Below are 14,033 nucleotides of genomic sequence, written 5' to 3' on the forward strand. Positions count from 1 at the left end.
TCCATATTCAGGGCTAGAAAGGTAGTTCAGTGATAGAGTGCTTGCCTTCTGTGCATGAGGTGCTGGGTTCGATTCCTCAGCACCACATACACAGAAAAAACCAGAAGTGGCACTATGGCTCAAGTGGTAGAGTGCTAGCCTTGAGCTGAAGAACTGAAGGACAGTGCCCAGGCCTAGAGTTCAAGCCCCATGACTGACAGAAATAACAAAATAACCAAAAAACCCCTCCATTTTCAGATTTCAATTGGATGTTTGAGCCTGGAGATAGAGTAAGATAGGTCTGGTGATACCAACTTAGAAGTCATAGACCACAGATATATTTATAACTGTGGTTTTTGATAAAATTCCAGAGTAATTTCTCAAACTACATGTTTGTCCTATATCTCATAAAGCCAATTTACAGTTCTAACTAATACTAAAGAAAAACGAAATCTAAGAGTGAATATTGTCCACAGACTTTATTTTTATATTGGTCCTGGGGCTTGAACTCATGGCCTGGGTGCTGTCCCTGAGCTTTTTCACTTAAGGCTGGTGCTCCACCACTTGAGCTACAGCTCTACTTTGGGCTTTTTCTTTATTTTTTTAAGGTCTGAGACAGGGACTCAAACTCGGTACCTGATACTTTGGGTCATTGGTTAGCACTCTACCTACTGAGCCACGACTCTAACCCCTACTTCTGGCTTTTTGTGGTTGTTTTGTTTGATCCTACATACGAAAAGAATGGTTTATCTTTTAGGCATTTAAACTCTGAAAGATGTGCTTGCCAAAGGATAAGGTTTAAGCATGGAAATAACCAGACTCCATCTTGAAATTTTCTCTTTAATACAGTCTACAAATAAGATGTTGTTTTTACTACTATTAGTAAATACAACAGAATTTTCCGCAAAGACTTCACTTATGCAAACACTAAATGCAAAAGGAGGTGTATATATTATCCAAAAAAAGAGAGCAACAACAGAAAAGCTCAAGTAATTTCCGTCTTACTTAGGTCCTAGTCAAATTATAAAACTAGGAAAAAATCCTACCTCTATGAAAAACAATTAAAAGCTGTTCTCCATGTCCTGCCATTGATACCACAGGCCCAGGAAGGCTGAAGATCTCTTTCTGAACACCTCCAATAGAAAACAATCGAAGAAGCAAGGCACTAGTGGCGGCGGCAGCCCATCCCTGACCAAGACAAATGGCTTCAATATCCTCATGCTGAGGCATATCTACCATCCACTCTTTGCTTGAATCCCAAGAGCTGAAGTGTAGGCAGTGAAGCTTGCTAAAAATTAAACAAGACAGAAACAATCCAAGTTAATAATTATGACCTCTCAATTTCCTTCTCCTTTCCTTCCTATCCCTGAGCTGGGGCAGACCCACTGTCTTCAGCATGCTAGGCCAGCCCCATGAACTATCCTTAAAATGAAATACATAAAACCATTAAGCCACTGGGTGCTTCAACTTATTTAACTCCCAAGTGATTAACACCCGTAGATTGTGGACCATTATAGCAACAAGGAACAAATGTATCTCATCAGAAATATTTTAATTTCAAATTACCTGGGAAATGGTAAAAATCCATCAAATGTATCAAGAAAAGAGATCTGTCGGGGCTGGGAAGGTGGCTCAGTGGTAGAGCGCTTGCCTTGCATGCATGAGACCCTGGGTTCGATTCCTCAGCACCACATAAGCAAAAAGAAAAAAGCCAGAAGTGGCGCTGTGGCTCAAGTGGTAGAGAGCTAGCCTTGAGCTGAAGAGCTGAAGGACAGCGCCCAGGCCTAGAGTTCAGGCCCCACGACTGGACCCAAAAAAAAAAAGATCTGTCAAAGCCCAAGGCGTCCACAATAAAATAAGTTTAAAAAGAGAGAAATTTATAATATTAAAAAATGAGAAGTGTTTTTTCAAAAAAAATTCTAAATCTAATACTTTGCCATCATGATTTTTCTCTCTACATCTATTTTTCTGTCTCCTTACCTACCTATTAAAACATATAAAGGAATCTGAAGTGTCAAGAAAAAGAGCAATTGATAAATAGAATATTTGGAAATGTTTTTTAAAATGACTTTCTCAGAAAAGGTGAATATGATCAAAGTACATAATACAAACATAGAAATAGCACAATGAAACTCCTTTGTATAATTAGTACATGCCATAAAGAAGATACATAAATTTCTTTTTCAAAGAGATTTCAAATATAATCTATAGTGGAAAAACATCATCAGTAGGCTAGAAATGAATTAACTACAAAACAATAAGAGAAAACAGATTTTACTTAAAATATAAAGAATATTATATGATGGCACACATCAGTATATTCTAACAGTTATTCTGGAGACAGAGATCAGAAGATCTCATCTTAGCCAGTAAAAAGCTGATGTAGTATATACCTATTTTCCCAATAAGTGGGAAGTATAAGTTAGAAGACTGCCATCCAGACTGGCCTAGGCATAATTATAGAACCCTGTTTTTAAAAAGTAACAAAAAGGAGTTAGGGAGTATAGCTCATATCATAGAATGCCATCCATAAAACCCTGAGTTCAAACCCCAGTACAGTAGGAAAAAAAAAATCTGTTTTGATTACAGTAGTCATACCTCAATATATATGCATCTGTCAACTCAAAACTATACATGAGTGCATTTCATTGCATATAAATTATACTGCAATACAGTAAACTTTAAAAAGATTCATAACATACTAGTATGGCTTCAAAGATATACATCTGACTGTTAACAGTACTTATAGCTGAGAACAGGATTCTAGAAGGAACTTTCTTTTTCTAATCATCTGTATTCCATCGTCAACGAATCTATAATAGTAGTAACAGCACTAACAATGTAAAAGTAATTCCACATCTCATATTACAATTTACATACATTGCTTTGGTATGCAATTAAAGAATGTCATGAGGAAACAATCAGAGAAAACAGACACGGTCGGAGGTATTATGAGTGTACTGGTGTATGTGCCAAAAATTCCTTCTGGATTTCATTTAAAAATATAATTAACAACTTAACAATGCTGAACTCTCTCTCATAATCTTGAATTTACCTTGCTAGTTCATCAGTGCTTTCACTCGCCAACAAAATAGCTTCATGGGAAAGATCTGCTACTGTATAATTCAAACTGTTTGATAGGTGTGTTGCATGGTGTATGGAGGTATCATGGAACTCTACGTCTATGGCATTGTCTTGCTCATCATTATAACAACGAATAATTCCAATAGAATTCCATACCTACAAATAGATAAAATTGAAGTCTAAGAAAGGCTGAAATTTTTAGAATTAGCAACTATAATACTACCAATTAATAATATTACAATTCATACTATACCAATGTTTAAGTTATGGGTGTTATCACATCAAACTATAGTTTTAGGCAACAAGAGTAACATCAATTACCAATTGAGCTACAACTGTACAAAAGATTTACAATGACTAATATTCTTTATTCGTGGGAAAGTACATACTTTTACGTACATTGATTAGGCAAGGCAGCTAATATAGATGACCATATATACCTACTTATTTTAGCATTTAAAAAAACTACACTGGCCAGGTGCCAGTGGTTCAGGAGGCTGACATCTGACAATCAAAGCCAGGCCAGGTAGGAAAGTCCATGAGACTCTTATCTCCAATTAACCACCAAAAAACAGAAGTAGAGCTGTGGCTCAAAGTGGTAAAATGCTAGCCTTGAGCAAAAGAGCTCAGGGACAGTGTGCTCAGACCCTGAGTCCAAGCTCCACGACTGACAAAAACCCCCACAAAAACAAAAAACAAAAAAAAAAACCTACACTGCTATCCTCCTCCTCCTCCTCCTCCCTTTTCCCTGCCCCCTCCTCCTTTACTGCAAACAACACTTTTGTGTTTTGTGTGTGCCTACCCTGCGGCTTGAACTCAAAGCCTGGGCACTGTCCCTGAGATTTTTTTCCCATACAAAGGTACCACCTACCACCTGAGCCACAGCTCCACTTCCAGCTTTTTGCTGGTTAACTAGAGATAAAAGTCTCATGGACTTTCCTGTCCAGGCTGGCTTCAAACCAAAATCAGCCTCCTGAATAGCTAGGATTATAGGAGTAAGCCACCGCCACTCAGCTTGAAAAGCTATTTTAAAAGTTGATTGTACATTGAAGGCTTACCATGAATCTGTGAGTAAGATGTAGGGGTGTAGAACCTGACTGGAAGGGCTTTTGTCGAGGAGTTGGCATGGGCCCATCATAAAATGGCCTTTGGGATGTTACAAGTGGTAGATTGTGACTACTGCCTGCCTGATCATCTTCCTCTTCCTCCTTGAGAAGACCGGTTTTTAGCATTGTAACATCTACAACACAAAGGATTAAAAGAGAAGTATGAATACCAATAACCTGGGGGGGAGGAGGATTGAATACTTCAATAATCTGTCCATTCATACATAATAAATGGCATTACACATGCTAAAAGAGATAGCAATGGTACAAAAGCACTGGTAGGTGACACTCAGTGCCTTGGAACCAATAAAGCAGTTGTACCAACTACCAATACGACTATATTAGTGGTCCCTGTATTGTTAGCCACCATGTTCTTATAGTAATAATACTTTTTTAATCTACATCCTTACACAGATTCTTTCTTTAAAAAGTCTTGTATGTTAAACAAAAAGTATGATGACCACTATAAAAAAAATTTAAGTTAGGCCAGGTGCCAGTGGCTCACCCTATAATCCTAAGGAGGCTGAGATCTGAGGATCATGGTTCAAATCAGCCTATGCAAGAAATTCTGTGAGACTCTTATCTCCAACTAACCGCCCAAAACAGCCAGAAGTAAAGCTGTGGCTCCAGTAGTAGAGTGCCAGCCTTGAGCTAAAAAGCTCAGGGACAGCTCCAGGACCTGAGTTCAAGCCCCTGGACTGGCACCAAAAAAAAAAAAAAAAAAAAAGTTCGGCAATAGTTTCAGTTCTAAGGTAAACTGATTATTATTTGTTATCATTATTTTAACAAAATAAACTATGGTTATAAAGATCTGAAAATATGACTAACTTTTTGGAAATAAATGAAGCAAACCTATCATTTAAGAAAAGTAAGAGTTTGGAAGGTGGCTTACTGGTAGAGTGCTTGCCTAGCATGCATGAAGCCCTGGGTTCGATTCCTCAATAACACATAAACAGAAAAAGCCAGAAGTGGTGCTGTGACTCAAGTGGTAGAGTGCTAGCCTTAACCAAAAAGAAGCTCAGGGACAGTACTCAGGCCCTGAGTTCAAGCCCCAAGACTGGCAGGGGTGGGCGGGGGGAAGAGTGAAATAACAGAGAATTTATTGCCAGTGAGCTGCCAAGCAAAATTTTGGGAAACTTACTTGGATAGGAGGTAGAGTGCCTACCTAGCAAGCACAAGGCTCTGAGTTCAAATACCAGTACTGTAACACCATCTTCCTCTCCTCGTCAAAAGAAACAAACAGGATGCTATTGGTTTACACCGGTAAGCCTTGCTACTTCAAGAGACTGAAGACTGAGGTTTGAAGGTAGCACAGGAAGAAAAGTCCATCTCCATCTCCAATTAACTAGCCAAAGGGCTAGACTGGAAGTGTGGCTCAAGTGACAGAGCACCAACTATGGGTGAAAAAATAGAGCACTTGGGACCCTGAGTACAAGCCCTGCTACTAAATGAATGAATGAATAAGTGAATGAAAAATAACATTTCTTTTTCTTAGTCACTCAGGTTAGATACTTAGCAATTTCATTGTTCTTTTCAAAGAACTAGTTTTTGGTTTCATAACTTTACTTTTTTTTCTTGTCAATTTCATTGAATCACATGCTTTATTCCTTCCTTCTCCTTGTTTGGTATTTATCTTCTTTTCCTAGTTTGCAAATATAATGCAAGAGTTCATTCTTCAAAAGTCATGGTCCCCTAGACTTGAGCAAGAGGCTCAGGGATAGTGCCAGGTTCTGAGTACAAGCCCCAGGACTGGCCTCCCCCAAAAGTATTCAATTACATTTGATGCATGAGTGGGAAAAATACTAGACTTTTTCTCTACCAGGGGCCTTCTGTGTCCCACTCGCCTTTCTAGGCCACCTTGGGCCCTCTACTGCAGCCACCACCGCAGCCCCCAAAACGTGATTAACAACAGCGTCAACTCTCGCCTGTAGTGTTGGGAACCTGAGTTTTTGAAGAAATGCAAATTTATTACCTAAACACCTTATGCTTTGTTCTCTTCCCAACATTCTTTAAAAAAAAAAAATCTGTCATCCCTCCTCTATTATAAAGGAATTTGTAATAAAAAAAAAGTCATGCTCCCAACTAGAAATCACTTGGCATGGCTGATCTGAAACTTTCAATTTTAACTGAATATAATTCAGAATATGATATAAACTTTAATATAAGCATGACTCTGACTATATTCTGTGATTTAAATCTCTTTAAATAACAGATTTAACTTAAAAAAAATTATTGGGGCTGGGAAGGTGGCTCAGTGGTAGAGCACTTGCCTTGCATGCCTGAGGCCCTGGGTATAATTCCTCAGCACCACATAAGCAGAAAAAGCCAGAAGTGGAGCTGTGGCTCAAGTATAGAGTGCTAGCCTTGAGCTGAAGAGCTGAGGGACAGTGCCCAGGCCCAGAGTTCAGGCCCCACGACCTGATCCAAAAAAAAAAAATTTATCAAGGCGAATGAACGCAGTCCAATACATACCAACTGAGTTTTCATCATCTTCTAGGATGTGACTTCGATGTCTAGAACGACTGGAAGCAAGTGTGAGGTCATCATCATTATCATCATCCAGAACCCCTTTTGAAAAAGAGGGAATCTCCACTGCACTGTCATGTAGAAAGTCTCCAGGATTACTTATATCATCTCCATCAAAAAGATCATTGTAATCCTTTTCCACTCTGCTAGATACCTTGAACAAACGAATATAATTTAGCACTTATTAGTGAAACTCAACTAAAAAGCTATCCCTTTTTTGGTTTTGGTGGTTCTAGGATAGACCTTTTGCTCTTGATAGGAAAGTGCTGTAGCACTGAACTATGTAGCCCCAAGAGACAAGTCTCTCAGAAGACATTCTCCCATTTACTTTTAGTTTACTTTGAGACAAGATCTTCTTATATAGTTTTTTAGGATGGCTTGGAACTTGAGATCTCCCCATCTCAGCTTCTCCAGTGCTGGGATTACAGGCATGTGCCTGTATACCCAGCTTCACTTACCTTTTCACACATTTACTTTAAACCATCCCAGTTAAAGCTAGTTGGGAGTTTTTGTTGTTATATTTTTATGTTTAAAGAAACAAAGTGATAGCACCAATAGAAAAACAGGAAGCAAAGAAATTCAACATAAATTTCATTATTATTTTCTAGGAACATAAACATATAAACAGAAGTTAAATGTCATTGTAAACAAGTATTTCACTCACTTTACAAAGTAATCAGCAGATACATTTCAGAAATTATAAATTATTCCTACATGATGAAAGAAATTATACAAATGTTAAGACAATATAAATTTATAATTCAGGAATATAAATTTATCAGAAGACCACTAATAAAGAATATAGCATAAATGTTTCTATGGAAATAAATATTATTTTGTTCTTCACAGTATATATTTCTGTCATAATACCTGTCATCATTTTAAATCCCTCATCATGAAGATGAGGCAAAGACCCAATTTTCCAACAAGAAAATGCAAAAAAATTTTTAATTTGGGTTCATAAACTTTTAGGGCTAAAATGGCTAACTAACATTTTGTTACCATCTGTCCATTAAATTATGTTTAAACACATGAATTTAGAAGTACCTTTTTCTGTTCTCTCATTTTATTAAACATTGTTTGAATTCAGAATATAGGCCATTCTGACTGGGGTAAGTGGCCCATCAGCTGTACTAAGCATCCTGGCAAAAAAGAACTAAGCAACTCAAGGGTGGTGATGGGAGGGAGGGAATGAGAGAGAAAGAAGGAACAGCTGATACTAAGCAAAAGGAAAGTACATTATCACTCGATTTGAAGAAATAGTCTCATTGTAAAGTTTGTAGAGTTCATAAACTTTGTAGATTAAGGTGATGATGATTATCGTTGTGAAGGTTAAAATATGTTTGTGACCTTAGCTAGGTATAACCATGCCACAGTTATTGTGAAACATATGTAGATTTGGAGAAATATTTGGAGAAAAAAAAAAGAATATTGGCTTAAGACCCTTTTCTTACCAAGTTAAGAAAATAACTAGTTTATTCAAGAATGTTAAAGCTTAAGAGCTTATATTCAGGGTTGGGAATGTGGCTTAATGATTGCTTGCCTGCCATGCAGGAAGCCCTGGGTTTCATTCCTCAGTACCACATAAACAGAAAAAGCCAGAAGTGGCGCTGTGGCTCAAGTGGTAGAGTGCTAGCCTTAAGCACAAGAAGCTCAGGGACAGTGCCTAGGCCCTGAGTTCAAGCCCCAAGACTGGCAAAAGAGCTTATGTTCAGTTTGGGGTAACTTTTCTACCAAAATGATTTCCACTTTGTGTTAGGAAAAAAACCCTATTTACTCATTACTAGTTATGTACAAAGTTTACTGCTTTTCCTACTAAATCATACTGGATAATAAAAGCTGCCTGGGAGATGAACTAAGGCCCTTTGTCCTGAGAGATGGAGTACCCACTAGCGAGATTGTCTTTGTGCCTTTCTTTCTCATTCCACTCTATGCCTCTTCTAGGTACCTGTTTACCTTGCAGCACTAGACATGGCAGATATTGATAATGGAGCAATCTATTTGCTTCTTAAGTCAACTTTACTACTGTCAGCCCCACTTTCAGCAGTGCTTAATGCTATCAAATTCTGAATCTTTGGGAATTTAGGCAGGCAAACTGAGCTATACTTTAGCTTCCTCCATTACAATCATAGGATCCAATTCTTTGAAAAGCTCATTTCCAATCATTCTTCTATTTTCAACTTTCTAAGATTTTTTTTTCTTTCAGTCATGGGGCTTGAACTCTGGACCTGGGCATTGTCCCTCAGCTCTTAAGCTCAAGACTAGCGCTCTACCACTTGAGCCACAAGGCCATATCCGTTTTTCTGGTAGTTTACTGGAGATAATAGTTTCACAGACTTTCCTTCCAGGGCTGGCTTTGAACCGTAATCTTCAGATCTCAGCCTCATTAGTAGCTAGGATTACAGGCATGAGCCACTGGCGCCTGGCTCTAGAATTTTATTACTGACATTATTTTATTTTCTCTACCCTTATGTAATTAATCATTTAATCCCCCCCCTTAGGGTAATATTAATAGGGCTTTCAGGAAGAATAGAGATCATGCCAATTGGTAAAAAGATTAAAAAGTTGAGGACTGAGTTGTGACTCAAGTGGAAGAATACTTTCCTAGGAACCATGAGGCCTAGTGTTCAATCCCCAGTGCCACAAAAAGGAAAAAAAAGGTAAAAGAAAGTTTTCTTTTTTGCCAGTCCTGGGACTTGAACTCTGGGCCTGGGAGCTGTCCCTGAGCTTCTTTTGCTCAAGGTGAGCACTCTACCCTTGAGCCACAGCACCATGTCCAGCTTTTTTTTTTTTTTGGTCAGCTGTGGGGCCTGAACTCTGGGCCTGGATGCTGTTCCTCAGCTCATCAGCTCAAGGCTAGCACTCTATCACAGTGCTACACACAGCGCCACTTCTGGCTTTTTTTGCTTATGTGGTGCTGAGGAATCAAACCCTGGGCCTCATGCATGCAAGGCAAGCACTCTACCACTAAGCCACCCTCCCAGCCTCTATCCAGCTTTTTTGAGTGGTTTATTTGATATAAGAGTCTCACGAGCTTTCTGCCCAAGCTGGCTTCAAACCTCAATCCTCAAATCACAGCCTCCTGAGTAACTAGGTTTATAGGCATGAGCTACTGGCACCCAGCTGAAAGTTTTCTTTATTATAGATAATTGCTAGGGCTGAGGGTATGGCTCTTGTAGTAGAGCATGTGCGTAGAAAGCACAAGGCTCTCAGTTCAAACCACAGTACTACTGAAATCAAAACAAATTTTTAAAAAGTCTATAACTATAAATAACTGTTGAGCATCAAAGAACAGAAATATGAATTATAATTTCACAAGAGCATAGAGTAATTTGTTGTCTTCGAATACATTCAAATGTAGAAACAGCTGGGAGAAAATGCTCTACCTTAATCTACATTACCTTACTTCTTGAAGTCTTTCCACTGGAGTCACAGACATTTTCCAGGAGCCCAAGATTTCCCTCAGCATCAGTGTAAGATATCTGATCACAAGTAGGATGCCAGGCCAGGCCACAAATTGTATAACCTTTCTCATGTTTCACCCTAAAAATTATAAAGAGCAAGCTCTTTAAAATACTGTTAAGAAAAATATAAACTGTGAGGTTCTTTAGATAATTTGTGGTTAGAAAAGGCTTTTGAAAATCTGGAAACTGTACATGTCAATTTTAAAATAGTTCATAGTAATACAAAAACATAATAGAAATGAGCAAAAAAGAACAGGAATCATACCTTTCCATGCACACTTTGGTTTCCACATTCCAAACTATAATTAAACCATTAATGCTACCTGCAGCTAAGTACTGACCACAGGGAGACCAGGTTACTACATTGAGGCTCTGTAATGAAAAACAATAAATAACATCTTATTTTAAACTAATATCCACTATCCCCAATTTTTAAAATTCCTATTCTCTATTATTTATAAATATATTTGATATACAAAAGATAAGACAAAGACTTGTTTTTTATTTTTACTTTTTCAAGAAAAGAGAAAATTGCCACAAGAAAATTATATCAGTGTCAAATTTTAAAAGTAAAATCTTGGAAGTGGCACTGTAACCAAAATAGTAGAATGCCAGCCTTGAGTAAAAAAGTTCAGGGACAATGCCAGGCCCTGAGTTCAAGCCCCACAAAAAAAAAAAAAAGAGTAAAAGAAAAAAGTAAAATCTAAAAATAAATCATCTTGGAAATAGACAGTACAAGGTACCCTCTTAACATTCATTCACCATCAAGATGAAGACAACCAATAAGTGAAGTACGTGACCCTTCTTAAGTCAGTATTCACCTATTGAGTCTTTGATTCCTTAATTATAAAATATGTGGGTAGGGAAAAAATGAGGGAGGAGGTAATAAATGTACTCTCTACCTTACTTATAGAACTGTAACCCTTCTGTATATCATTTTGAAAATAAAATTTATATTTAAAATATCATGTGGGGGAGGGAGGGTTGGGAAGGTGGCTCAGTGGTAGAGTGCTTGCCTTGCATGCATGAGGACCTGGGTTCCATTCTTCAGCACCACATAAGCAGAAAAAGCCAGAAGTGGCACTGCGGCTCAAATGGTAGAGCACTAGCTTTGAGCTGAAGAGCTGAGAGACAATGCCCAGGCCTAAAGTTTAGAACCCATGACTGATCCAAAAAAAAAAAAAAAAATCATGTGGGTATGGGTGTGTGTACACACATGCATGTGTCTAAAAGAGAGAACTACAATAACTTTCCTTGCTCTAAAATTTAAGATATGAAAATGACAGAGACTAGAGAATAAGCAAGAAGAACGTACTAACCTTTCTTGCTCTAAAATTCCACTTACTTTACAATAAAAACAAAAATTAATTGCTCTAATTATTAAGCTAGGGTTAAATTTGATTTTAGACTTCAAAAGTACTTTTTTCCTTATCAAAGCATATAAGAGAAAGGTCATGTAAGAGTTAGCAAATGCTGGGAATGTGGCCTAGTGGTACAGTGCTTGCCTAGCATGCATGAAGCCCTGGGTTCAATTCCGCAGTACCACATAAACAGAAAAGGCCAGAAGTGGTGCTATGGCTCAAGTGTCAGAGTGCTAGCCTTGAGCAAAAGAAGCTCAGGGACAGTTTCCAGGCCGAGGTCAAGCCTCAGGACTAGCCAAAAAAAAAGAAGAGTTAGCAATTCACCATGGAGAAGGCTAGTCTTTTTTCTTAAAACACACACACACACACACACACACACGCACACGCACACGCACACACACACACACACACACACACGTGCGCATATGCGCAAATAGTGGGAAACTTTTCTCCACTTCCCACTGCAACAGTATTTGGTGGAGTAGCCATTAAGTATTCCTATGGTCTCCTGAAAGTGTCACAAAACCTACCTGAGAGATGAAACTATCTGAAAGATCGAATTGATTACTCCATGTTTCTCTTCTATATAATTTTACAGATTTTTCCACAGGAATTGCGAGTAACTATTAGAAAATACAAAATTTAAACAAAAGTTTATATAAGTTCAATTTGAAGAGGATAAATTTATAAAACATACATACATTTATAAAATATATAAGGAAGCTAGGTGCCAGTGACTGACACCTGTAATCCTAGCCACTCAAGAGGGTGAGATCTGAGGATCACAGTTCAAAGACAGCCTGGGTAAGAAAGTCCGTGAGACTCTTATCTTCAATTAACCACCAGAAAACTGGAAGTGGCGCTGTGACTCAAGTGGTAGAGCTCTCGCCTTGAGCTGCAAAGCTCAGGCACAGTGCCCAGGCCCATAGTTCAAGCCCCGCAACTGACAAAAAAATATATAAGGAAATTTTAATTTTAATTGAATCTAACAAAACAAAAAATTATTTAAAATACTGAAATAAAAAACATGGGTGATGGGGGGAGAACAGGGGAAGTGGGAGAGGGAAGGGAAAGTAAGAAAAAAACAAAGGAGGGGGTGACAATGTATGAAAAGAAATGTACTCATTACCTCACTCAGGTAACTTTACAATAAAATTGAATTAAAAAAAGTTGAAGACTTCAAAAAAAAAAAAAACCCATGGATGATCATTTTACTATTTGGGAATAAAAAACAGACAATACTTAGCTGCATTATTATTTTTGCCAGCCCTGGGACTTGAACTCTGGGCCTGTGCCCTGTCCTTGGCTTTTGTATTCAAGGCAGCACTCTACATCTTGAACCACAACACTAATTCTGGCGTTTGTGGTTAATTGATGATAAATTCTCATAGCCCAGACTGGCGTCGAACCTCAATCCTCAGATCTCAGCCTCCTGAGTCGCTAGGATGACAGTGTCAGCCACCAGCGCTTGGCTTAATAGTATTTTTAATGCTATTTCTAAGGGAATCTAGGTTCTGCATCTCAATATTCAGCTCATTTTCCTAAAAGGAAATCTGAATCCTTTGAATATCAAAAATACAAAGAAAAGAGAAATTTATAGAGTGGAGTTGTGCCTTATGAGTAGAGCACCAGCCTTACATGAAAAGGCCAAACACGACCATGAGGCCCTAAATTAAAACCCAAGTACTGGAACAACAACAACAATAACAAAGTTAAAAAATTCTAAGCTCAGCCGGGCGCTGCTCACACTACTTAGGAGGCTGAGATCTGAGGACTGCTGTTCAAAGCTAGCCTGGGCAAGAAAGTCCGTGAGACTCTTAAATCCAATAAATCCTTCAGAAAACTGGAAGTGGCACTGTGGCTCAAGTGGTAGAGCGCTAGCCTTGAGCTGAAGAGCTGAAGGACAGCACCCAGACCCAGAGTTCAAGCCTCATAAACAAAAAATAAAAATAAAAATTCTAAGCTGGATGCTGGTAGCTCACGTCAGTAATTCTAGCTACTCAAGAGGCTGAGACCTGAGGATTTCAGTTCAAAGCCAGCCCAGTGAATAGGTTATGAGATTTATCTCCAATTAACCAGCAAAAAGCCCAAAGTGGAGGTATGGTTTAAGTAGAAGAGAGCCAGCCTTGAGAGAAAATGCCAAGTGAGAGTATGAGGCACTAAGCTCAAGCCCTAGTACTGGAATCAAAAAAAGAGAAAAAATTAACTTCTTACATAATTCCTCCAAATTCCAGATTAGCAATAAATAAATAAATAAATACTGTAGGAACTGGGGATGTAGCTCAGTGGCAGAGTGAACATTTGGCATTCATGAGGCCCAGCACCAAAACAAAACAAAGTACTTTTTCCATGCTTATAAAAATTATTAATATTAGCTTTACTTCCAATTAGATTACCAGCAGAGAAAAGTACCAAAGTACACTGGATTCTCTTTGAGCTCAATGATTACTTTCATACACAATGTACACTCTTCAAAGTTGACATGACCTCGGCGCTGGTGGCTCACACCCATA

The 14,033-nt window shown here is 38.3% G+C and overlaps 1 protein-coding gene across 1 annotated transcript in view; it reads right to left on the bottom strand.

The window, feature by feature from the left end:
- Positions 1–14,033, bottom strand: part of Wdhd1 (WD repeat and HMG-box DNA binding protein 1) — a 72,810-nt gene that overhangs the window by 43,769 nt on the left and 15,008 nt on the right. Inside the window, exons 8-14 of the mRNA XM_042682612.1 lie at positions 12,051–12,143; positions 10,425–10,531; positions 10,097–10,238; positions 6,642–6,849; positions 4,122–4,303; positions 3,035–3,219; positions 1,026–1,267 (exon numbers count right to left, since the gene is read on the bottom strand). Coding sequence (XP_042538546.1) covers positions 1,026–1,267; positions 3,035–3,219; positions 4,122–4,303; positions 6,642–6,849; positions 10,097–10,238; positions 10,425–10,531; positions 12,051–12,143 — 1,159 coding nt within the window. The remainder of the gene's footprint in view (positions 1–1,025; positions 1,268–3,034; positions 3,220–4,121; positions 4,304–6,641; positions 6,850–10,096; positions 10,239–10,424; positions 10,532–12,050; positions 12,144–14,033) is intronic.

The sequence above is a fragment of the Dipodomys spectabilis genome, unplaced genomic scaffold (assembly GCF_019054845.1).
Source record: "Dipodomys spectabilis isolate Male_0828 unplaced genomic scaffold, ASM1905484v1 ptg000073l, whole genome shotgun sequence".
NCBI lineage: Eukaryota > Metazoa > Chordata > Mammalia > Rodentia > Heteromyidae > Dipodomys > Dipodomys spectabilis.